Source organism: Sorex araneus, chromosome 1 (genome assembly GCF_027595985.1).
Source record: "Sorex araneus isolate mSorAra2 chromosome 1, mSorAra2.pri, whole genome shotgun sequence".
NCBI classification, from domain to species: Eukaryota; Metazoa; Chordata; class Mammalia; order Eulipotyphla; family Soricidae; genus Sorex; species Sorex araneus.
In genome coordinates this window covers 416,363,869-416,390,661 of record NC_073302.1, presented here as the reverse complement: position 1 = coordinate 416,390,661, position 26,793 = coordinate 416,363,869, and the positions used below count along the sequence as shown (strand labels likewise).

At 38.4% G+C, this 26,793-nt stretch overlaps 1 protein-coding gene across 2 annotated transcripts in view; it reads left to right on the top strand.

Annotated features, from left to right (window-relative positions):
* The window catches only part of CTTNBP2 (cortactin binding protein 2), a 156,667-nt gene that overhangs the window by 7,198 nt on the left and 122,676 nt on the right, over nucleotides 1–26,793 (top strand). For both annotated transcript variants that reach the window (XM_055123699.1, XM_055123698.1), the window contains exon 2: nucleotides 8,439–8,546. In XM_055123699.1, the coding sequence (XP_054979674.1) occupies nucleotides 8,439–8,546 (108 nt within the window). The remainder of the gene's footprint in view (nucleotides 1–8,438; nucleotides 8,547–26,793) is intronic.

Sequence of the window (26,793 nt, the reverse complement as noted above, 5' to 3'; positions counted from 1 at the left end):
ACAAGGTGAAATACTCCTCCAGTCCATCTGCTTTCTCAAGCACCCTCCCTCCCATGTGGTCAATTCATTGTATAATCAATTCAAGTATAATCAAAACCTGCTAGATTTGTAATTGAAGGAGGAGCCCTTGGCGTTTGTGGGAGTAGCCAGAGAATGTTGGTTCACTGGAATTTGATTCTAACTTACATGTTTGGGCACAGGTCTGAGGAGGCTGTTTTGCTATTATAAACGATAATTTTTCCTAAAGCATTTTTGTATTAAAAAAATACAGATTCCATTAATTTTGGGAATGGTCAAGTTTGGGAGTGGGAGGGCATACCTGTAGTGCTTGTGGCCACTCCTTCCAGTGCTGGTGATCAAACCCAGGGCTGTCACCAACGAAGTGTGTGTTTTGCCCCACTGAGGCATTTCCCCAGCTCTCTGTGGATTCTTAAAAGATACAGGTAACTACATTTGGGGTCTTTATAGCTGGGTCTACATCCATTTATTTTCCTACATAGATCTACTATTTTAGATATTTTCCATAGGTCGAAGAAATTTGGTATTTGCCTATATTCAGTTCTGGTATTTTAAAGTGAGTTAATTTCGCCAAGTTTCATTTTGTCTTCTCCCTTCCTCTCTCTCAATTTATGAAAAAGTCCAGGAGAAAATCCAAGACTGCAACCTCTTCATGCCACCCAGAGTAATTCAGAACCTTTGAAAACTGCTGCACCGAGCAGTCAAGAGTCAGGGAGAGGAGGTGTCTCCTCTTTTATATGTATATATGTCCCAAAGAAGGTGCACTCTTATTTGGAAGAGCAGCCTCTGGCTTAGTTTATGATGCCTCTGCCAGATTTTAAAAGTGAAATGTTAAGAATTGCTTTTCCTGGAGTACTTTTCCTGGCAGACATCAAATATGACAAGCAGTAAGGTATTTGGAGTTGAAGTAGATTAGGATATTTTTAGTATATTGCCATCACTGAGAAATGAAAGCTGAATTTTTCTTTGTTATTGAGGCAAAACAAATAGAGTAATAAGGGTTAATCTGGGACCATGTTTGCTGTGGTTTTAGGGACAGGGTGTCCTGGATGCCTAGATGATTATCCTATTTGTTTTGGAGGGGGTGGGGACACAGGAACTAGTGCTCAGGACTTACTCCTGGCTCTGCATTTGAGATCACTCCTGGAGGGGGGGGTGTGATTAAATCCAGGCTAGCCATCTGCAGGCAAGTACCCTGCCCACTATACTATCTCTCCAGCCTCCACCCCCCAAGTATTTTTTTTTGTGGGTGATTTTATTTTTGGATCTCTCCTGTCTTCGGTCATCTTCTGAAAATTAGATATCAAGCCTTAAAGTATTTTAAGATTCATTGCCAAGAATAATAATTAAAAAAAAGAGGAGTAACGTTTTGTAGGTGTGTATTTGTTACATAGGTTGTGGAACCATTTTTAAGGGCATACCCCTATCTTCAGACTTTAATCAAATTGAATTCATTGAACATGTATATACATTTTCGTACGCCTGTTATGCCTAAATAAAGTGGTTTAAAATATTTTCCTCTTAGGGGCTGAAGCGATAGTACAGTGACTAGGGCGTTAGCCTTGCACAGCACCAACCTGGGTTGGATCCCTTTTATGCTGCCCTGTTCACTGCCAGGAGAGATTCCTGAGTGCTGAGCCAGGAGGAGCCCCTGAGCACCACTGGGTGTGGCCCCAAATCCAACACCAAAGTGTTTGTTCTTAAAGAAGATAAAAGAACTTTAGCGATTACTCTTTATTTCCTTTCTTATTCTTCTTTTTTTTGTTTTGGGGGCCACACCCAGCAGTGCTGAGGGCTTATTCCTAGCTCTGTGCCTAAGGATCACTCCTGATGGTAGTCTGGGGCCCATGTGGGTTGCTGGAATTGAGCCCAGGGCACCCACATGTAGGCAAGCACCCTACCAGCTATACTATCTCTAGCACCAACACCTAGTTTTTCTGTATCTAAGTACTTTTGTACTATCTGTAAGCCAAGTTATGTAAATGTCACCTCAGAACAAACAGTGGGAGTTTTTAATTTGGATTTTTATTTGGGGTTTCATTTTTCCCCTTAAAAATACCGAAATGTGAGCAAGCTCTCGTTTAGATGTATGGAAGAGAAGGGCAGACAGACAGACACACTATACTGAATTTAATACACACATTTCTAGATTGTGGTTTGTTAAGACATTCTGTGTAATTTGTGGTTTAGCAAAGACTTTTGTAGCAGTTTTTTTTTTAATGAGTCTCTCCTTTTTTGAGAGTAATCTATTAAAAAACAAAAGTGTTGGTTGCAGGTCACATATTGTGATGTTGATGGTGATTGAACTAGGGCAAGATCTCTTGTCTCTAATGTGAGTTAGAATCTTGGCAATGTCTTTCATAATTTATTAGTTTTCAAAATGGAGTGCTCTGCTTACGAAGCTTCGGGAAACAAGGGCAATAAAATATACAATTAATTAAAATCTTTAGAGCAACCAGCAACAGCATTAATAAAACATTACCCTCGAACACAGAGTGTAACTGCAGCCTCCTCTTACATCTCAGTGGGAAAAACCAGGATAGAAGAGTCTTTCATCATAGTCAATAAACTGAATTTATTGGACTTGGTCTGGTGGCTTTTCAAAGAAATAAATAGGCTTAGAGCCAGAATTCCACTCCTCCCTAAATAAAGCATCCGGAGTTGTTTTAATTTTTTTTTAAATTAAAATAAAACAACATAAAGTACTCTGAGTTTCAATAATAGTAATCCCATACCTTTATTTAGTACTTTTATATTTGTTCTCATTTAGTCTTCATAAGAACATTCCGGTACATGTGTTAGAATTTCAGCTATGTAGAAGAGAGAGGGCAGAGACTCCAAAAAGTGACTGACATTCTTTTCCATGTGTAATCCTTGAACCACCAGCCATCAGCAGCAGTCACTAGAAAGGTGAAATCATGACCCCACTTCAGACATAGGTTTGAAACTCCAGCTGTTTAGCAGTCTAGCTCAACATGGTTTCCAGGGGATAGCTGTGCATATTTGAATTTGAGAACAGTTGTATCCTAAGACTTAGTATGATATAGTGATGTAGCTACAGCAGAATCTGAGCCCAGAATTTGAATGTAGTTGCTCTGCGAACAACTCAGGTTTAGGGGCCCCCAAAGCTACACGGTAAAAACTCTAGATATGTTTTAAAATGGACTTTCCATAGTTGAGGCATCATATCTGTAAGTTCAGCTGACACCTGCATCTTTGATTGTTTGAATTTCTGTGGCACTTGTAGACAGAAAGCAGAAATCATATGTAAATGGATCCAAGTAGTTCAGACACCTGCTTTCAGGGTTAACTTCACATTTGGTTTTTCTGTTTACAGGGAATGTCTAAGCTACCCTTTAAAACAATAAACTGGCCTTCATTTTTAGACTTCTTGTATGCTTTCCTTTTGGGTACCTCACCCTGATTTATAATATGGGAACGGAGATTCCCTACAACACAGTAGGCATTTCTTTGGATACTAGTTGTGGGTATCCTGCAGTTCAGTTCTGACACTGTTTACCCAGAGATGGCATGAGATTAGATCATACAGAGGTACCCCCCCCAAGTGTTTGCCAGTCTGAGAGCTTACCAAGCCCTATCCTTTTGGAGAAACAAGGACGCTTCATTGTTTAGGAATGGTTGTGTCAACCATTGGTCCACGGAGAAAGACTCAATTCCTAGGCACTGTCACCTCTGAAGAGCTTTAGGGGATGGAACTGAAAATTCCAACCCTTTGTGCACAGGCTTGATTCTTCTGGCTGTAGGCTCCATCATGAGGTACTGACCAGGAGTAACATTAAGAGATAATTCCTAGGTTCACTGTGTAAGTTTCTCTTCTGTTATTCTTGGGCCCTATCATTCTGTGTATGTATCTACTTTGCCTTTTTTTTTTTTTTTTCGATCACGCCTGGTGGTGCACAGGGGTTACTCCTGGCTCTGCACTCAGAAGTTATACCTGGCGGTGTTCAGGGGACCATATTGGATGCTGGGAATCGAACCCAGGTTGGTGGTGTGCAAGGCAAACACCCTACCCACTGTGCTATTGCTCCAGCCCCTCTATGCTACTTCTTGCGTGTGCAAAGAAACAATTTTTTAAAAAAAAAATTTTATTAGTGAATCACTGTGAGGTACAGTTGTAAACTTATGAACCTGCATGTTTGCATTTCAGTCATTCAGTGATCATTTGCCCATCCCTCCACCAGTGCCCATTCTCCACCAATGTTCCCAGTATCCCTCCTACCACCTGCACCCCATCCTCCCCCACCCCACCCTTCCTCTGCACAGGGCATTCCCTTTTATTCTCTCTCCTTTTGGGTGTTGTAGTTTACAATAGAGGTATTGAGTGGCCGTCATGTTCGGTCTATAGTCTACTTTTGGCATGCATCTTTCAACCGGAATGGGTCCTCCAAGAAACAATTTTTAATGGGAAGATTCCTTCAGTCTTTAGAGAACCATCTTACTTAGGTATTTTTCTCCTTTAAACTTTTATCTCCTTTCAGAACATTCCTTTGAAATTGAGAAGTGACCAGTTCTGGTTATACCTGTTTGAAAACCCCTGGAGTCATGTATAGGGTTTGCTTTGTTTACTCTGGTGGCACCATAACATTAGTGACAGGGCCGGGTATGGTAGATGCTAAGCTAGTTCTTCTCAGAGGATTGATAAACTGACACTATTTTCTTCTGTAGAATGTTAGCACTGTGCTGATAAGCCACTGACAAGTCACAGTACTTAGTTAATTTCAGCCATTTCCTGATTGCTTGATCTGGGAACATTTATCTGGCTTCACTGAGTTGTGGTTTTCTCAACTGAAAAAAGAGAAGATTCTATCTTGCAGATTAGTGTTGGCTCTGAGCATACTTGGATGCAGTGCAAATGAGAAGTATGATTCTAGAATGTTCCAAAAACTGGCTTTGAGGCTGGGTGTTCCAGGTCCCTTGGGAATGAATGTGTGTCCCCTCCCTTCGATGGTGACTGTGCTTGTCAAGTGAGTCTCTCCTACCCAAAGTAGCAGCAGATTGTGTTCCAAAGGTTGCACAGACTGCGGATTCACTACTGTGAACATGTTAACTGAACCTCTTTCTGCTGCTTCTGTTAAAGTTATTGTGAAGAAAGGGCAAGGGTTGGTTTCAGAGTATTAGATATCAGTGTCACATCAGTGGGATTTAAAACTGTGAGCTTGGGTGTTCTCATCAGGATTGGGTCTGGAGAAGCAAAGGGTGAGGATATATGTATGATGCACAGCTCCCAGATACCAGTGCCTCCTTCTTTGGTTGCTCCCCTGAAGTATCCACATGGTCTAGCTCCCTACTCTCACCTGAAAATCACAGGAACAGCTGAATGAAAAAGAATTTGATCTACAGGCCATATATAGACAACATGATACAGGAAGCTGAAAGCTGGCTTCAGAAAGCAAAGGTCGGTGTTATAAATATGTGCATATTAAGGAACATTCCAGAAGAATACATATTTTGGGGGGTGTAGGATATGGTGAGTATTCAGAGTTGGGAAACATGCAATGAATCTATATAATCAGCTGTCACGTGAACATACAGTGGTGCAGTAACATTACAGGGGCTAGTCAGTGTTTTGGGTTGATAATTAGGAAACAGGTCCTAAAGGTTTTATAGTCAACACTTTCCAGCTCTTTTCAGTCAGAGTCCCAGGGCCTAGTTAGAACAGTGGTTCTTAAAAGGTTCTGTGTTGGTTCAGTCGCAGCCAAAAGAATAGCTCCTAGGTCTTCCTATCCATGAGCAGGGAATGTGTTTCCATTTCCTCGCGTCCTCTTTTATTTCATTGAGTAGTGTTTTGTAGTTTTCCTTGTAGAGATCCTTTACTTCCTTAGTTAGGCTAATTCCTAGGTACTTGATCTTCTGGGGCACAATTGTGAATGGGATTTTTTTTTTAATGTCACTTTCCTCTGACTCGCTATTTGCGTATAGGAAGGCCATGGATTTTTGAGTATTGATTTTATAGCCTGCAACTTTACTGTACAAGTCTATTGTTTCCAGGAGTTTCTTGGTAGAGGTTTTAGGATTCTCTAGGTATAGAATCATGTCATCTGCAAATAGTGAGAGCTTGATTTCTTCCTTTCCTATCTGTATACCCTTAATGTCTTTTTCTTGCCTAATTGCTATTGCAAGTACTTCCAGTACTATGTTGAACAGAAGTGGTGAGAGTGGGCATCCTTGTCTTGTCCCTGTTCTTAGAGGGAAGGCCTTTAGTGTTTCTCCATTAAGGATAATGCTTGCCATGGGTTTGTGGTAGATGGCTTCGACTATCTTGAGGAAAGTTCCTTCTAAGCCTATTTTGGTGAGTTTTCATCATAAATGGGTGTTGGATCTTGTCAAATGCTTTCTCTGCATCTATTGAAATGATTATATGGTTTTTATTTTTATTTTTGTTGATGTGATGGATTACATTGATTGATTTCCGAATGTTAAACTATCCTTGCATCCCCGGGATGAATCCTACTTGATCGTGATGTATGATTTTTTTAATCAGTTGTGGCCACATGACCTCATATCTCCTCAATCGCAGCAGTGGAAAACAAATTATCAAATGCTTCCTTTCCAGCAGGTCCGACTCTGGGGGGGAAACTCCAAACAATAATAGTGAGGTTTTTTTTTTTTGTTGTTGTTGTATGTAATGAAGGTAAAGAGAAAGTAAAGTGTAACTTACCAACTACACAGATGGGGTGGGGGGCCGGGGTGGGGTGGGAGGTTTACTGTGGTTCTTGGTGGTGAAATACAAGCACTGGTGGGGGGATGGGTGTTTGAGCATTATGTAACTGAGACTTAAGCCTTAAAGCTTTGTAACTTTCAACATGGTGATTCAATAAAAAAATAAATTAAAAAAAATTAAAAAAAAATAAAAATAACTTAGAGGAAAAAAAAAAAGAATAGCTCCTAGGGAGGGGTTATCACACATCCAAATTTTAGGCCTTTGACTAGTATGTTTTGGCTTCCTTGATCGTAGAGAGTTCACTCACTTATGAACAGGAGAGGGGACATGAAAATATATGGGTTTGATTATTGGATTATCCTCCTAAGCCTTAATTTTAAGAATGACAAGAATATGAGGACATGCCTACGAAAGTGATGCCCTCATAGCTGGTCGTTCTAGATTCACCTCACAATCAGTGCTGATGACTAAAAGTTTATGAAGGGCCAGGTCACTTGAAAGTACAAATTCCTCTGTGTGTGTGTCTGTGTGTCTGTGTGTTTCTGTGTCTGTGTGTCTGTGTATTAGGGGTAGTAATGAATGTATAGAACTTGTTTTCCTAAAGTGTCAGTGTTCCTTGGTTCTGCAGATTCCTGCTGTGTGAGAATGTGAATCTGGCGTTATTTAATCATCTGAATTTTACCTTATTTTGCTGGGGTCCTCCAAGTAGTGCCCAGGAGGCTCAGGGGCCCTTCCAGTGATTCCTGGCTAACTAGATCAGTGGTTCAATATGAGCTCCTGAGGATTCAGTGCTGCTTGGACCCTCTGCACCCTGGTTGTACTTGGGGGCTTCCAGGCCTGAATTTAGCAATGCTTGTAGAACTCTATGGGGCTGAGGATTGAACCAGGGTTGACCACATGCAAGGCAACCCTCATTCCTTTATATCCCCCATATCAATTAAAATTTATTTTAAAATTTTATTTTAAAATTTATTTTGTTTGTTTTTATTCCTGGTTCTGTGCTCAGGGATCACTCCTGGCGAGACTCGGAGGACCATGTGTAGTGCTGGGGATCAAAGTTCAGCCCAGCCATGTATAAGACAAGCACCTTACCTGCCCTACTATCTCTCCAAACCCCCATCTGAATTTTAAGAAGTGGTTAGTGATCTGACTTTTTTTTTTTTAATGACATCTTCCGAGTTTTCAGTGCTGGATAAATTAAAAAAAAAAAAAAAAAACACCTCATGGCCTAAGAAAAACATCTGTGGGCCAGATTTGACTGTAGGCTGCCAGCTGGTGGCCTCTGCAGCGGTGCTCTATAAACAGGACCTGTTATTATTGGAGGTTCTGGAATTTCGAGCAACCTCCCAGGAGCCTTTATGGTGGGACCTTTCTAGGAAGACATTCTTCTTTTTCTTGCCGCCCCCACAACTATTCCCCTGCATAAGCTGGATTTGTTTTGATACCAACTCCAGGGATTTTAGAATGGTAATTTCCAGAGGTTCTGAATCCAGGTGTGCGACAGATTAGGAAAGCAGCTCCTCAGAGGAAAGATGTCAGAGACAAGCATTCATCTCGGAAGACATGCACTTCTCCTAGATTAGGGCTGACATTTGCTGCAGCTCAACAGGGTCTCTGGACCTCTTAGATTTCGGGAGCCTCAGGGATCATGTGACCTATTGCCTAACTTGAGGGATGTACATACAGATTGGTACTAGGAGTGTTTTTTCATTGCTTTTTAAACTTTTTTGTGTTGCAGAAAAAAGAATTTGATGTGGACACTCTCAGCAAACCAGAGCTTCGGATGCTCCTGAGCGTGATGGAGGGAGAGCTGGAGGCCAGAGACCTGGTCATCGAGGCCCTGAGGGTAAGGACACGGTGGACTGAATTGGTACCCTGCCTGTATGTGAGGCAGTGAGGAAAAATTAAATGATTTGTTCATATAAGATATTGGTAATAATACACTGTTTTATTCCTTATACATGAGAAATGATTTCTTTCGGGGACTCATAAGAGTTACAAATAAAATATTTACTTTGAACACCTTCATGTAGTTTTACTTTTCATTTGATGTTTTAGTAATTTTGGGACTTTTACAATAACTTGTTAAGAATAGCACTGTAGCACCTTTGCCCTGTTGTTCATCAATTTGCTCGAGTGGGCACCAGTAATGTCTCCATTGTGAGACTTGTTGTTACTGTTTTTGGCATATCGAATGCTCCACGGGCAGCTTGCCAGGCTCTGCCATGTGGGCGGGATACTCTCTGTAGCTTGCTGGGCTCTCCGAGAGGGAATGAGGAATCGAACCCGGGTGGGCTGCATGCAAGGCAAATGCCTACCCACTGTGCTATGGCTCTAGTCCTTGTTAAGAATATGTAACATAATACTGAATGGATTATTTTAAATTTTGTCTTAAGGAATTTAACATGAAAATCTGTATGGTATGAGGAAGAAACTTATAAGGAGGCAACTTACAAGGAGGTGAGGAAGGAATACTGATGAATTGTCAGGCATAATAGAGAAGGCCCAGGCTGCCAATTCAGTTATATGAGAAAGGGTGAAACGTTCCAGTGAGACTGATGTCAGTGCATATTCCCAAACTAGTGACTGATAAAGTGGAGATAATGATTATCCCACACTCTGTTGACAGCAAACAATTGCCTTGGGGGGAAAGGGGAGTATGGTTTCATCAACTGGAAACCAATATTGAGTTGAAAGTGTTGCTTTTTATTTTTGCTATGCAGACATGTGCACGATTTGTGAGGGTCTTTCCTTCTGGTCCACATTTGGAACATTTGCATTACTTGCCAATGCATATTTTCTTGAATGAACTTTCTGGCAGAAGCACTAAGGCATCTCATTAACATGTGTGACCTTCAGAGCATGCAGGGAACAAGGACACCGGCTCCTGAGAGCAGCAGTGCCGTCTCTTAATATCAGATGGCTTATGGGGGCTCTAGCTCTACCTGAGGTGTTTTCCTGCCCTGCTCAGGCAGCCTGTGAAAAGCATTAGCGCAGTGCCCATCCCTCCTACTCACCCATGTGTGGGCTCTTAGCAGCCTGTGTTTTTAAAGTATCACTTTAGCAACCACATCTCTTTCTTTTTACCTTAAGTGTAGTACTTCCAGACATAGGAGTAAGGTTAAGACTTGCTAATGATAAGGGATTCTCTGGTAGGACTCTTCCAGAGAATCAGGAATATAGAGACATATAAGGAGCTTCGAGTGATTGCCTAAGTCTACGGTTTGAATTCTACCAGATTTAACACTTTTTCGTAACCTATATTTTTTCATTATTCTTTTACTGTTGGGCAATGGAATTTATGGATAATTGCATGGATAAGTAGATTAGGTTTGCAATAACCAATACATTGCTGTAATTGTGCTTTAAAACCATAGGGAAAGTCATTGGCAACAATATATTTTATGTTTCAAGATCTAAATGCTCAGGCAAGACCAGATGAAGGACTGTCATAAAGTTGTTAGCTCTCCTTGCCTATTCATAGTCTGTCCATGAAGGCAGATCTCTCAAAGGAATGCTCATTCTTGCATATCACATTGTTGACTCAGATACAGCAAAGAGCTTGACTGGAGATGAGGTGATTCCTCAGAAATGGTGAAAGATGCCTGATAAATTTTCAGTGCTCTGCCTGATACCTAAAAACAAAACAAAACAAAACAAAACAAAACAACACCTTCTACAGTATTACCCCAGTGGATAATTTACAGCTTGAGACTAGTCTTTGTTTATAGGTTTTTTGGGTTTTTTTTTAAAAAAAAAAAAGCCCAAAGAGATTGTAATTTATTTTAGGTTCCAAAGGTAGCACATGTGAACTCGATGTATTTGGAGGTTCATAAACAGTTTTACTGTTTTTCAAAAATTGAAAGTTTTGACAGATTTATTTAGATGATTGTGTTTTAAGAGTGGGTAATAATGTACCTTGCATATATCTGTCGTAGCTGTCAGAGCCTCCGTGGGCTGATTTACTGACTGACTATTCCTCTGGGGCATTCAGGGGCTCTAGTGAAGCTAGTGAAATATTGACAGCATTTCAGATGCATCACTTGGTTGCCTTTCCTTTTATAGTAGAATAACATGTAGTGAATAACTGATGTCCCAGAAAGCAATTGGGAAGGAGAGAGGATGTAAACTTCTATTTTGTATTACACCAAAGGTCAAAATCAGAATCTAATTGATTAGTAATCAGTTTGCTGCTATTTAATTCGAAGAGAAATGTAGTTGAAAAATTAAGATATAATAATAGCTTTCTGAATATAGGAAATGTTTTAAAATGTAATATTTGACTGTTAAATTTGAACAACTATTCTAATGCAATTTTTAATGTATGTAATCTCTAATTAAAAATCAGCTATTTATACTCTGATTTTAATTTATTGGAATTTAAAAGTGATTCTATTCTGAAGCTTTTGGAACCTTTGGGATTTTAGAAGCTTAAGAAATATATAAATAAAGGATGAACATATAGTGGATGAAAAGGCATCAGGGCTTCAGTTATACGGGTGGTATGAATGGTGTTGCCATATAGCCAAAACTCAGACTCGGCAAGACTGAAAACAGGAGATCTTAGCTGCAGACACTGAAACTTTGCAATGTGTCTGTCAAGTTGACAGGCGGGAATGGGTTGGGGTGTGGAGGGTATCTGGGAACAGTGGTGGAGGGAAGTTAACACTGGTGGTGGGATGGGTGTCAACCATCAATAACTGTGTAAGTCATAGGTCTTTAATAAAAATATTAAAAAACTTAAATAAATGTATATTTCAGACTCTTCTTTTGATTATGCAGGTTTTTCTTTATTGGAATTTAAGTGGTTTCTATAGTTTAAACTTTATGGTATCAAAGGAAAATTATAAAGTTGATGGTATCTATATACAAAGTTACCCCCCCCTCGCTATATCCCTCCACCACTTGCCCCAAGGTCTCTTCTAGTCTGATGTTCTCGTCTTCCACTCATCTCCCCACAACCAGTTTCTACTTTATGTTTTAAATCTTGCTATCCTGTTGATTTTTATTTTCTTTCAATTTATAATGCATTGCATATATCATTGAATTAATGGTAATGATTTTTCTTTTTAAAAAAAAAATAGGGGCTGGAGCAAACTGACCCAAGTTCAATCCCTGTCATTCAGTGTAGTCCCCTGAGCTGTCCAGGAGTGATTTCCAAGTGTAGAACCAGGAGTAACCCTTGAACATTGCAGTGTTCCCCCCCCCCCAAATAATCTATAAATATGATTAGAGAGGATGTGATAACATTATGTATCATGATACTTTAACTGTTTTATATGATTAAGGTAGATGTATTATTTAATAAAAAAAAGTTGTGGAATTGTAACATGTAATGTTTCTTTTACTTTCTATGGGGAGAATTATATTTTAAAAAATATTGATGGAAAAACTGAATTCAGCAGTCTAATTGATCTCTATTTCAGAAGTACGAAAGTTGACACTGGTAGTGAGATGGGTGTTAAAATACATGCTCAAACTCAACTATTAATAATGTTAAAATCACAGGTCTTTACTACAGAATAAATAAATGAAAAAGAATTTAAAGAAATAATTCTTTCCTCACTGTCTTTCCCTATTCACACCAAATACAAATACAGCTTTGAATAAAAATAGGTGTCAAATGAAACCTAGAGAAAAACACTTTAGAACTGAATAAAAAAACTGTGCTCAGGGAGAAATAGCTACATTTTCTGAAACCCAAGAGAGATATAGAGCCCGTTGAATTAAATTTTATTGAATATTCAAATTTTGAATGTGCAGCTTATCCAGAAATCAGTTATTCAATGTTGTTTAGCGTGTGAAGTCTTTTGCTAGCTCAGTTATCTGTGTCTTAATCTAAGGGCAAAATCTGAAAATGTCACGATTATAAAATTTTGAAACCAAATGATGACTAGCCTACATTTCATGAAATTTAACCCACTTATCTTTTACATGAATTTATCACTGAAACCATACATTCCTTGGACATTTAGCTTCTTCTATCCTTGTTTTTGTATAGATAAATGAAAATTAATGGTATAGTGTAGACATATAAATTCTTCCTCCTAGCCTAAAAGCACTGTAGAGTGCCTACAATCTGGTCTTAATTTTCATTTGTACTGACATTTGCATTTACCCTTTCTTCATATGGGATGCATTTATATCTTAGAGAGTATCACGTTAAAGAATTGTCTAATAGAAGAAGTTCTAATGAGAGACCCACAATAGAGTGCTTTAATAAGTTTGTGGCTTGCTTGTTATTCTAGCAGGGGAATAGTCTTTGCTGGCGAGGCAACGTATTCCAAGTGATTTGTCAGCCAGAGATGTGTTCTAGTTTAAAGCTCCTCCTTTGGGAATTGGTCTCATCCACCTGATTGAAGTGGGATCATTGCTTCAATCTGACCACGGGGCAAGGGAACGTGAAGGGCAATGAGCTCGTAAGCAGTATATATGCATGCATGCGTTTTTGAGAACTGTGGAGGTTGGGAAATGGCTCTGGTGAGCAGCGTTCTAGTCCTTTGGGGGGATGGGAGGCCACTTAGGCCAGTGCAGTCCATTATCTGTTTAGTGTTAAGTATAAAATGGCCTGGAATGTGACACAAGAAGATAACTTCTTCCCCTGCCCCTTCTTTTAGTGAATATTTGTTGTGTACTTGTAGGTACCAGGCACAAGTAAAAAGCTTGAGGCATGTATAAGTAGAATTTATTGGTATGCCACAATTGTCCCCATTTAGAAAATTATAGCTTCTCTTTATCTGTCTAAGTGAATTGTTGAAAATAGTTTCATTTGTTCTAAAATTTTACTTTTCTCTTAGGCAATGACTCAGTTTGTTCAAATATGCCTAGAATGATCTTAATTTTTTGAAAACCTGATCTTTTAGGCACAGTTTAGAACTTGTCTTTAATGGTTTTGCTTCAAAGCAAGTTTCTCAGTCTCAGCTCTAATGATATTTGAAACAAAGTATTGGCTGTTATCTTGTGCATTGTTGGGGTGCTCAGCAGCACCCCTGGCTTATCTGTACTCTCCTGCTACCAGTAGATCCCCCAGTTGTGATAGGTAACATGGACACCACGTGGGCTGAGCCCCGAATTGCGTACGCTTGAAAAACTTGGTGCTCAAGCTATACTGGTCAAGGAACTGCCACTTAAAAACCATATTTGCTTAAATAAATGAGATGACATTAATGATACCTATCCATTTCTTTACGATATAATGATTTGTGAGACATATAATCTAAACACTAAAAATTAATCTGAAAATGTCAGACTTAACTGGTTTCATGACTCTTTCAACACATGCCACAGTTTACTTAAAATTGCATTATAGGGGCTGGAGTGATAGTCCAGTGGACAGGGTGTTTGCCTTGTACATGGCTGACCTGATTTTGATCCCTGACATCCCATATAGTCCCCTGAGCACTGCCAGGAGTAGTTCATGAGTGCAGAGCCAGGAGTAACCTCTGGGCATCGCTGAGTGTGATCTCCAAAAACAAAAGATTAAAAAAATTGCATTATATTTTCTTAGACAGTATGCTTTATTTTCCAAATTAAAGCACATTTATAATTGTATAACTTAGTCTTAGGGTCTTTACATAGAACAAAGGCAGTCTGTTTTTAAAATAAAGGCATTAAATAGTGCTTCTATCTTAGTTCAGAAAGCAGCTGCTTGGTATACTATAGACGCAGTATTGAACATTTTCCTCACATGACTTCTTTGTTGAATAATGACAAAACAATAACATTTTTAGTTTCAGCCAAGTGAATCATGAATCCTTTTGTATTTCAAAATTCTCTTATGATTGCAGTTGATTGAACAGAAATACACCTTTTTATGCTGTTCAGTTTAATTAATAAATGATTTAATTTGCTGAGTCAAGCCGATTTCATGAAAACATTAATTGTTTCCTTCCCTGTTTGCTGAGATAATTCCTTTGTTCCTCGTATAGAGAAAGAAAGAAGAGAACTGACCAGATGTGCTGTTTCTGCAAGCAAGCCAGTTTTTGTAAAATTCAAATAGCAGATTATTTTTTAAATATTGTATTTTGTTCAGTAAGACAAACACAGAAAATAACTGGTTTTGACTTCTCTGAGAAATCTTATTTTCCCTGATGAACATTTACTTATTAGTAAAAGGAGAAAAGAAACAGAGAATGCCAGGAAATATGATGCTTTTGAGCATATCATAAATTAAGGTGATGATGTAATAAAAGCATTTATCATTACTGTTTCCAGCTTATTTAATAATAATTGTAGTCACTTATATAACATATTGTTGCTGATTGTTAATAATTTTTCAGGATATCTGCAAAGAGAAAAGTTTTTCCCATTTAATATATATCATTTGATCTATGTTGAATACATTATGAATTTGGATTTATAACTGGCATGAAGTCTAGAATATATTTTTGTACACTTTATTATAATTCCAGGAACTGTCAGTTCAAGTTCTTAGAATTAGTTCCTCGTGATCTGAAAATGTGTGTTGTTCCTTTGAGGCATTTTGATAACAATTTAACCACATGTAGCTTAGCTTCAAGTCTCAGGCTCTTATGAGAATTTATTTTTGCCACTTGTATGATAATTCTGCATTTTGATTAAAAGGGGAAATACATTTCTAACACAGTACATTCACAATCTTCCCTTTGTGTATGGTTATTTTGCTAGGAAAAAAATAGGTTTTAGCTTTTACCCTCTCAATTTTGTGTCAAATACTAATAATTATTGCACAGCTGAAAAAAGAAATGAAAGGCTCTGGTACTTGAACAGGGTTGTGGGGTGGGAGGAGATGAGGAGTGTTATGTTAGGAGGGCAGTGAACATATAACTTGATTTCTTTCTCTTGGATCTTAGAGTCCAGTGGCAAAAATTGACATGAAAACAACAAACAACCCACCTATGTACAGTTCTGGTTGTAGAAGAAAGAGAGCATTCTTCCCTCCATGGATTGGGAAAGAGCTGATTATATTTTTTTTAGTAAGTCAAAAAGAGGCTTCTCAGAAATGAAAACTCCCTCCTGAAACTAAAAGGGGTGTATGGAGTATCCTGTGGGAAGAACTATTTAGGCAAAGACAAAGCCTCCAAAAAGGAAGGAACTGGGCAGATTATAGGAACTGGGCAATTTATAGGAACTGAATAAAGTCAGAGAACTAGACAGAGAAGGGCCCAAGGGCAGGCACAAAGCTAGATTGAGACCTGTACACGTAGAGAGAGATGAAGGGGCTAGTAAGGCTTGATTTCATCCTTTAGCCCTACTCTAAAGGATGTGACAGTGTGCCTATAATTTGATTTGAATTTTTTTTAAAAGATCGCTCTAAATTTCATGCTTAGGTATGAAAATCTTAGGGATGACTAATAAAATTTTGTATTATTTTTTGTATTGCAAGCTCCAATTAACTGAGTATTCAATGCAAGTATTTCAAATATGTCACTATTTTCAAGGGAAGAAATCGCAAACATCACTGAGGCTACTGGGTAGACAAAGGTTTGTAGGACAATCAGTGAAAGCAGAATCTTATCTGGGGTTTTCTGCAAAATGTGACTGTCTAAGATAGCTGTAATTACTGCCCTTCAAGAAGGCATGGGAAATATGCTTCCTCAAATTTCTGTCTATTAGCAGTGAATAGTGTTTTACTTCGAAATATCAAGGCGAGGATCCAGAGATATAGACAGGGATCAAGGCATTTGCCTTGTACACAGCTGACATTGGAGTATATTCTGAGCAGTGCTGGATGTTTCCCCAAAGCTCACCTATCAACCCAATCTCTCCCCCACTCCCCCCCAAAAAGAGAAAAGGACCAGCAATGCTGAGAGAAGTTGGTGTTGATTTTTAGTTAACAATTTGTACACTTAGGATGAAAGTAAATTCTCTAGTAGAAAGTTTTTAAAAGTCAGAATTCTACCTCCAGTGTTCTTTTTTTTTCAAACAAATTCAACTCAGTTTAGTTTACATTTTTTGTTTTGGGGCCACAACTGACCATGCTCAAGGCTTACTCCTGGGTCTGTGCTCAGGGATAATTCCTGTGTAGTGCAGGTGATATATGGAGTTCCAAGGATCAAACCCAGGTCATCTGTGTTCAAGGAAAGCCTCCTCCCACTGGACTCTCTCAGGCCCCAAGTTAAAATTTTTTAATTGAATCACTGTCACTGTCATCCCATTGCTCATTGATTTGTTCGAGCGGGCACCAGTAACGTCTCTCATTAAGAGACATTGTTACTGTAGTACATTTTATTTTTAAAATCTTTAAGTTTTCTATAGATTACTAAGCGTTTATCTTTATAGAATCAAATTCTTTTTAAGCTTTTTCACATAGGGCTGGGTGAAATACAAGATTGCTTCACACAGTGCTGAAGGTAACCTGGCATGAATATAAAATACATTTCAAAGGGATTTGAATTTGTTCTGCTCTAATACATCTATGTTGTTCTATTTTAAGTGGACCATTGCAGGGCTTATGTTCATGTAATTACCCCTTACAAAAATAAAGTGCTGGGGCTGACAGTCTCTCCAACAAACCCTGGACCCGACTCATAACATTCTTCCATGGAGAAAAGTCCTGCACAGAGTAGAATTGCATCTCCTATGGACATTAGGTTTTAATTGATAAAATATAGCAGTCAGAAAATCTGTGGAAAGTTCTTACCTATGAAGTCCATTAGCTGTAGTTTGCATGTTCAAGTCTGTGTATCCATTTTTATTAACAGGTTAAGGCTCACCAAATTAGGGGGATGGGACCATGTAAGTGCTTGGGACTTTGCAGCTGTTGTGCTTTTGGGGGGGTCTTCCCATCCTTAGGTAATTGGACAGCATGCATGTTTTAAGGTCAGATATCTCTCTGACCTTAAGGCAGAATAATAGATTGTTTGTGAAGATTAAACTAGATAGTATGCACAGCAGAAACCTGTAATTTTGTACCCATTAGATGTTTTTTAAAAAATGCCTTTGAATGGAAATTTCTCTGGTAGAAACTCAGGTAGAAAAAAAATTTTTTTTATGCTGAACTTTCTCCTTCTCGAAGAGTTTTTGATTTTTTGTTTTAGGGCCATACTTAGCTGTGTTCATAGCTTACTCCTGGTCTGTGCTTGGGGATCACTCCTGGTAGTGCTCTGAGGACCATAAGTGGTGCCCATGATTGAGCTGGGGTCAGCTACTTGCCAACAAGTGCCCTATACCACTGTATTGTTTCTCTGGCATCTTTGTAGGTTTTTTTTTTTTTAGCCCTATAAATTTGGTTATTTGTAGCATTTTTTTTTTCTTTTTGGGTCACACCTGGCGATGCACAGGGGTCACTCCTGGCTCTGCACTGAGGAATTACCCCTGGTGGTGCTCAGGGGACCATACGGGATGTTGGGAATCGAATCCGGATAGGCCTCGTGCAGGGCAAACGCCCTGCCTTCTGTGGCATCGCTCCAGTCCCAGTATTTTTAATGATGGTTTCAAGTGCTCATGATTTCAACAGCACACCCATCACTAGTGTACCTCCCTCCCTTCCCTAAGATCCTTAATGTCATTCCCTTTTAGTACCTTTCCTTACATACTCTCCTCAAATGGATGATTTCTCCTGTTGTGTTGCATTTGCCCTATGTCGCTACCTTGCTGTGTATCATTAAGTCCAGCATATGAGAGAGATCATTCGGTATCTATCCATTTTCTGACTAATGTCACTCAGCATGATATTGCTTAGTTCCATCTGTCTCATGGAAAACTTGCAAGATTTTGTCTTTCTTAGATTTGCACAGTACACCACAACTTCTTGATCCATAGTTGGACATTTGTGTTGTTTCCATATCTTGCCTCTTGTACCAAATGTCCTGATTCACAAAGATGTACACGTATCCTTTTGAATTAATGTTTTTGAGTCTTTTGGGTAGATGGCGAGAGGTATCACTGGGTTGTATGGGAGTTCTATTTCTGTTTCTTTGAGAGATCTTCATGTTGCTTTCCATTGAGACTGAACCACATGACATTCCCACCAACTCTGGGTGAGATTTCTTTCTCAGTGTACCATAGCCTTATCAGTACTGTTAGTGAGGGACCGTAACCTCAACAACACTAGCTCTTTCCAGACTTTCTGATATGTATTGATCTCATAGGCATGAGATGATATCTCAGTGTTGTTTCTAGTAGTATTACACCAATACCAAAACCAGAAAAACTACTAAAAGAGAAAACTATAGATAAATATCCCTGATGAATACAAATGTAAGGATTCTCAGCAAAATACTAGTGAACCAGATCCAGCAATATATCAAAAGGATTATGCACTGTGATCAACATTTTGGGAAGTTTTCACTATACCAATCAGACAAGAAAAGGTAACAAAGTAATCTAAATTGGAAAAAGAAGAAATCAAACAACCACTATTTGTAAATGTCATGATAGTACATAAGACCTTAGATATTCCACCAAAAATTCTTAGAAATCATAAGCCAATACAGTGTGGTATCAGTTTACAAAATTAATACATGTAAATTCATGGCATTCATACTTGCAAGTAAAGAATTAGAAGAAAATTTAAAAGATTATTCCTTTCATAATAGAGCACCTTCCTGTAAGATCAGGAACAAGACTTTTGGCACTTCGGGAAGTAATTATTATAGCAGTTAGGAAAGAAAAATATGGTAAGGGCATCCAGATACGAAAGCAAGAAGTCAAGCAGTCACTATTTGCTGATAACATAATACTATATTTAGAAAATCCTAAAGACTCAACCAAAAAGCTTCTAGAAAAAACAGATTCATATAGTAAAGTGGCAGGCTGCAAAATTCATATGCAAAAGTCCATGGCTTTCCTATGTGCAAATAATGAAAGAGAAGAGACAGAGATTTCTGAAAGATCTCAAGATCTTATCCACAGTTATGCCTTAGAAAATTAAGTACCTCACAGAAATTCAAAACCGCGTGGCCGCTACTGCGGCCGCGCAACCTTATTTGTCTTCACAGTAGGTCTGAATCTAGTGGGGTACTCCTAACAACAATAGTGAGGTTTGTGTTGAAATATTGAATGTAACCAAAGTAAACAGAATGTAAAATGAAACTTATCAGTTACAAGGTAGGGGGTGGGGGGGCGGGATGGGAGGTGTACTGTGTGGGTTTTTTTTTTTTTTGGTGGTGGTATATGGGCACTGGTGAAGGGATGGTTGTTTCAGCATTGTATAACTGAGACCTAAGCCTGAAAGCATTGTAATCTTCCACACGGTGATTTAATAAAATAAAATTTTTATTTAAAAAAAAAGAAAATTAAGTACCTCAAAATCAAATTATCTAAAGAGGTGAAAGATGTAGATAAAACTATAAACAGTACCTCAAAAAATAAAAGCAGACATGAGAGAATGGAAACACTCCTTGCTCATGAATTGGAAGGGTTAATATCATCATGATGGCAATATTCCCCAAAGCATTTTCAGTGCAGTCCCTATAGGAACACCCATGGAATTTTTTTCTAAGAAATAGATCAAACATTCCTGAAATTCACATGGAGCAATAAGCTTCCCACCCACCCCCTGAATAGTTAAACCATCCTTTGGAAAAAGAATATGGGTGGCCTCACTTTCCCCAACTTTAAAATGTCCTACTAAACACTGGTAATTAAAATGGCATGTTATTGGAATAACGGTAGACCTTCAGATTAGAGGAATAGAGTTGAATATCCTGAGACAGATCTTTAGATATATGATCATGCAATCCTTGATAAGAGGATCAAAAATTATGAAGAGGAGGAAAACCTCTTCAACAAGTGATGCTGTGATGCTGGAAAAGCTGGTTAGCTATATGTAAAAAGAAAAAGAAAGAGAGAGAAAGAGAGAAAGAAAGGAAGGAAGAAAGAAAAAGGAAAGGAAGGAAGGGAGGGAGGGAGGGAGGGAGGGAGGGAGGGAGGGAAGGAGGGAGGAAGAAAGAAAAAGAATTCAGAACTCTTTCTAATGTCATGCAGAAAAGTCAAGTAAAAATGGGTTAAAGACCTTAATATCAGACCTGAATCCATAAGGTTCATAGAGGAAAATGCAGGCAGAACTCTCCATGACATCGAAACCAAGGCATCTTCAAGGATGAAACACCACAGTGTAAATGGAAGCAAATATAAACAAACAGGACTACATTAAACAAGAAGCTTCTGAACCTCTAAGGAAGTGATGACCAGGATACAAAGAAAGCCCATGAGATGGGAGAAATTATTTATCCAAAATTCACCTGATATGGGGTTCATACCAAAAATATGAAGCACCAGTAGAGCTTTACAAGAATCCATCAAAAAAGGGAGAGAAAAGATCGACAGACACTTCCTCAAAGAAGATATGTAAGTGGCCAAAATTTACATGAATAAATGCTCTTCATCACTAGTCATCAAGGAGATGCAAATCAAAGCAATAATGGAATACCATATCATGCTACAGAGACAGGCACACATCAAAAAGAACAAGAACAATTAGTGCAGGCATGGACAGAAAGGTGACTCATTCACTGCTGCTGGGAATGTCAACTGGTCCAGCCTTTCTGGAAAACAAAATGGACATTCCTAAAAAAACTAGGAATTGAGCCTCCATTTGACCCAGCAATTCCCCTTCTTGCAATATACCCCAAAGGCCCAAAAATACATTGGAGAAAACACATTTTTACCCCTGTGTTTCTTGCAACACTGTCCTCAATAGACAAAATCCGGGAACAACCCATGTTCAGGAATAGATGACTAGATTAAAAAAAAAAAAGAAAGAAAAACTAGAACTATAGTGTATGTGCACAGTGAAATACTACTCGGCCATAAGAAAAAAATGAAGACATGCAGTTTGCTGCTACATTGAGTTACCTGGAGAGTATTATGCTGAGTCAAGTTAGCCAGAAGGAGAGAGACCAACAAAGAAAAATCTCTCTAATATAAAGAAACATAATGATGGAATAATGAGTACCCCAAAACAATCTATAAACAAAGAACATAGGAACTGGTATTCCATAGGTAGCATGGCAGTAGAGGGCTCTGGGGGATAGGACAGGTCTGGGGGAAGGATGCATAAGGTGGAGGGAAGCATTCAACCAGGAGGAAGATACGTATATGAAAGATGGTTATATATGAAATGTTATGTATGAAACTGTATCAGGAACAGTTCTGTAAAACACACACACACACACACACACACACACACACACACACACACACAGAGTGCTTCTCATAGAAGTAGACTGGTGGGTGGGAGGCAAATGGGCGTGGGGCAGTATTGTTGTCGGGATATGAGCATTGGCTTAGGGGTCAGTGTTGAAGCACAGTATGCCTGAAACCCAGTCGTGAGTAACTTTGTAACTTCACAATGACTAAAAAAAATTAAGACTTGGAACAAACTACTAAATTTGGGTGGGTCCATAAAACTCCTAGATGAACTAAAGCAATCCTAAGTAAAAAAGAAAGATAGGAGGCATTGAGGCGTAGCATTATTGCATTTCTCATCTTTGAACTAACTACAAAGCTGTAAGAATCAGAGCTGCCTGATACTGGAATAAAAGTAGACCTAGCAGACAAAGGAAACAGAACTGAGATTCAACTGGAGCCAACTCCCAGGTTTATGGACGGTTAATTTGTGACAAAGGAGCTAAGTGTATGAAGTAGAGCAAAGAACATGTCTTCAACCCGTTGTGTTGGGAGGACTGGATCACCACAAGTAAAAAAATGAAATTAGGACCATACCTCACACCCTTCACAAAAGTAAACTCAGAGTGAATTTAAGACCTTGAGATAGGACAGAATCCATAAAATATATTGAAGAAAACATTGGCAGAACTTTCCGGGAAATTGACTAAGAGGTGTTTTCAATGAACTGTTTACAGAGACAACAGTAGCAGAACCAAAAACAAATGGGGCTGTATCAAATTAAAAACTTCTGCACAACAAAAGAAACTCAAGCTAAAATAAAGAGAGACCCTACTGAATGGGAAAAAATAATTACACACAGCACATCAGATAAAGGACTAATATACTGCTGTAAAGGACTGATATAATTCTGTAAAGCATTCACAAAGCTTAGCAACAAAAAATCCAATGACCCTACCCAAAAGCTGTGGAGAGGAGATAGACTCTTCCCTAAATAAGACATGCAGATGGTCAGTAGACATATGAAAAACTATCCATCCTAACTCCTTGAGGAGTTTTGAAAGCTGTAGGTCATATCTTGGTCACTTGCTTCCTGTTTCAAAATTTTCTTTTAGTCCTCAGAGTAGAATTCACTTTATTTTTTTGTTTTCCCCCCATTTTTTTTTTGGCACTTGATTTGCAATATGGGTGGTTCATGAATAGTTTTATGCATACAGTGTCTACCCCTGTTAAAGTGTCTGTGCCCCTCCTCTAATGACCCGGATATCCACCCCACCATCTTGGAAAACTCAGTTTTGTAGGTCAGTTCTCAGATTCTATTGTCTATGACCATTTGTTATTACTTTACTATGTTTCCTTGTACTCCACATATGAGAGAAATCAATATGTGTCCCTTTCCTTCTGACTGACTTCACTTAGCTTTAAACCCTCTAGTGCCATCTGCCTAATGGCAAATTGCATGATTTCATGGACATAAAGCACAATTTCTTGATCCAGTCATCTGTTCTTGGACTCTTGGTTTGTTTCCAGAACTTGACCAGACGGAAAGGAGGGCTAATTTGCTCTATTAATTTATCCTTGCAGCAAGCCTAAGAGAAGAGGGGAAAATAGGTGGTGATATGAAATCAGATGGCTAATTTGGATGCTCAGACACAGGCTGGAAAGAATTGGCATCAGATCACTTCTGTGAATGCACAGTAGTCACTGTGTGGTTCCTGAGTGGTCAGATATTAGAATGCCTTGGAAACTTGTCAGCTACTGTCTAGACTACAGTATTTCTTAAAAGACCCTTCTCCTCAAAACAGGGCTTAGAAAGTTAGAAATTTCTCGAGGACACTCTAATAATATACTATGTATTCGTGATTTTAAAAAGTGGCTTTTGACAGGCGGGAGAAATAGTCCAACCACAATGTGCTGCATGTGGCTGACTTAGGTTTAAGCACTGCATCATGATCTCTGGAGTACCAAGCCAGGAGTACATCCTGAGCACAGCCAGGTGCATTCCCCAAAGAAAGAAAGATAATATTAACTTTTTGAGTGTGTAGGAATAGTGTGATAAAATGTTGACTAAATAATAATTGTCAGTGACACCTTTCTATCTCTACATCTTGAGTCAACATTGTTAAGTTAAATTGTTGACTTTGGATATTAATTTAAATTTTGCATAAATCTTTTCTTGCAACCAACTCTGGTCACAATGCTCTTAAAAAAAGAGAGAGAAGTGGTTCAGCCCCTTTAAATAAAACTTTTTCTCTCTACAGCTTTCTTCCTTCACTCTCACTTCTCACTCAACATGTTTGTGAGCTTGGGAGTTGGTAAGCTGAATTTGAGAAAAAGGGCAGTTCCCTTTAGTTCAGATTTCACAGACATTTTCAGGTTTGCAGGGTAAAATTTCTTGCAGGCTAAAATTGGAGCAAGACATGAAATAAAATGGGACTTAACATTGATGTGTTTTTATTGTCAGGCATTTCACATGCATTATCTCTTGCCATCTCCCCGAAATCCCCTGAGGTGAGCAATTGAAGAAGTGAATGAATGAACTTTAAGAATGAAAAAATGGACTTAGAATAAATGTCATTTCCATCTAACCCCTAATCTTAACTCCCACCATGTCTCTGCCTCAAAGACAAGGTTAATGAAAGCAAGCATTTCCCTAGAACTGGAGGCTATCATTCACACTTTGTTTATTTTTCTTTTAATGCTGTGAATTTCTGGAACATTTCCCATGCACCTGTAATCAATTGTAAATATCACAAGCTCAACAGAAATTGAAGCTGCACAAATTATTTGTTGGACAGTCTTCCATATTTAATCATTCATTTGCTACTCTCTCCCAATTGACTGCAGGTAATTGTAGACAGAAGGAAACCCTTCATGACTTTAGAGATCTTATTGAATGGTAATTATGATAATGGAAAAAGCGTCATTGATTTTTTTAATGTTTTCTTAATGTTTGCTTCATCAGTTCTTCACTGATTCTCCTACCAAATACAGGAAAGTTTTTTCATTATTTTAGTAATGATATTCTTGGTCTCAGTGAGAATTTGCTGGAGTTTTGTGAATGCTGCTTCACACAACAGTTAGGAAAGAATGGATGTTTCTGAAACAGACAAGGTCATAGGAGCTAAGGAACTACTATTTCTCTCCTGATCATCTTTTCACATTTAAGTTCTTGCAAATCTATCTCTCGTATTTATATTTTAGCTTTTGATTTGCTTCTGGCAATCTTATTTTCTCAAGTGCAGCTATTTAGTTTTGCTTTCATGAAAAGCTATTATACTTTTCTTTGAATCCTGTAAGTCTTCATCTTTTCCCAACCTGTAGTAGCTATGGTGAATTTGTAATGGTGGATTACGTACTTGAATAATGCTGGATTCACTAATAATGAGTATATTAGAATGCACATGTATCATTGGCCTGGTTTAGAAAGTTCAAATTTTTTTTCTTTAAAATAAAAATAAACCAACCCAGGTACTTTTGAATTTAAAAACTTTATTTTAAAGGATTTATTTACAAAGTTGTTGATAGTTGAGTCTTAGGCATACCGTATTCCAACACCAATCACACCACCAGTGTCAATTTCCCTCTCTGATTTTCAGTGTTCCTGCCCTACCCAACCCCCAGTAAACACCCCCCCCCACACCTCCCCGGTTGCCACCTTGACAGACACATTTCAAAATTTGGTGGTTGTAGTTTAGATCTCATGTTTTCCATGTTGTTGAGTCTGTGCTTTGAATATAATAGAGCTGTACCGTTCTCCCACATCACAGGCATACCCAAAGCCCTTGAACCCTGTTTCCCCATTACTTCTCTTTCTCATATTCTTCCTTCAGTTTAATTTGTAGTTAAAGCAATATGATTTAGGCATGAATCATTAAGAATCTCCTCTGCATAGGATTCATGGAGTTTACTGCTGACCATCTAATGATTCTCTCTCCTTCAGATGATTGTCCTCCTTTGCCCTGTTCAAGTACCACTTTTCTCCTTTCCCACCCTAAAAGTTTACTTGTTTTTTTGTCTCTATACTACATGCATGAAATAATTCAGGGTTTCTCTTTCTTCGGTTGACTTAGCTCTAGTCGGTGCCCTCCCAGTTGTTGCTTGTTATTGCAAATAGTAGGATTTCATTATCAGTTTGTCTGAGGAGTAATAGTTGTAGTAGTAGCAGTGTGTGTGTGTGTGTGTGTGTGTGTGTGTGTGTGTGTGTGTGTGTGTGTGTGTGTGTTACTAGTCATCTGTAAATGGACACGTGGCGCATTCCTAATTCTTGACCATTATGCATAATGCTACAACAGACTTGCATTGAGTTACTGTTTCTGAATTTATGGGATAAGTACTTGGAAATGGGATAATAAATTTTATCAGTTTTGAGAGGAATTTTATATTGCTTTCCTTTATGTCTTAGTCTCACTAACAGTGTAAAAGAATACTCTTCTCTCTACCTTTTTTCAACACTTGTTCAAATCTATTTTGTAATTACCTTCCCTATAAGTGTGAGATACAATATCATGGCTGTTTTTATATACATTTCCATAATAATATGAGACACCTTTTTATGTACTTGTTAGCTATCTGTATGTCTTCTTTGGAGAAAGGTTTGTTCAGATTCTCTGTCCATTTTTAAATTGTTTTTTACTGTGTTGAGTCTTACGAGTTTTAAAAAATCAATTTTGGCACTAACACCCATTCCATTGTTTTATTTTAAATAAACCACATATAATTTCTAAAATTTTACTAAGATTTTACTATAATCTTTTATTTATGAGCCACTTACCATAATTTTTTCCAAAACTCTCTAAAGAGTGAATAGGGTTTTGTTTGTTTGTTTGTTTGTGAATTGTGTTTTTTTTTCTGGAGCACCTTGACAGAGTTATGAGGCCTCATTGTTGTAACTGTGAAGCCTTCATTATCTCTGCTTGGCTTTATCAGAAGTTCATGCATTCTTGTGATTATTTGCGGGGAGGAGTTGGAGGGATAGTAAGTAGATCAATTAGTAGAAGAGCTTTTAAATTAATGTGCTAAAATCTTAATTTAAAATTCTG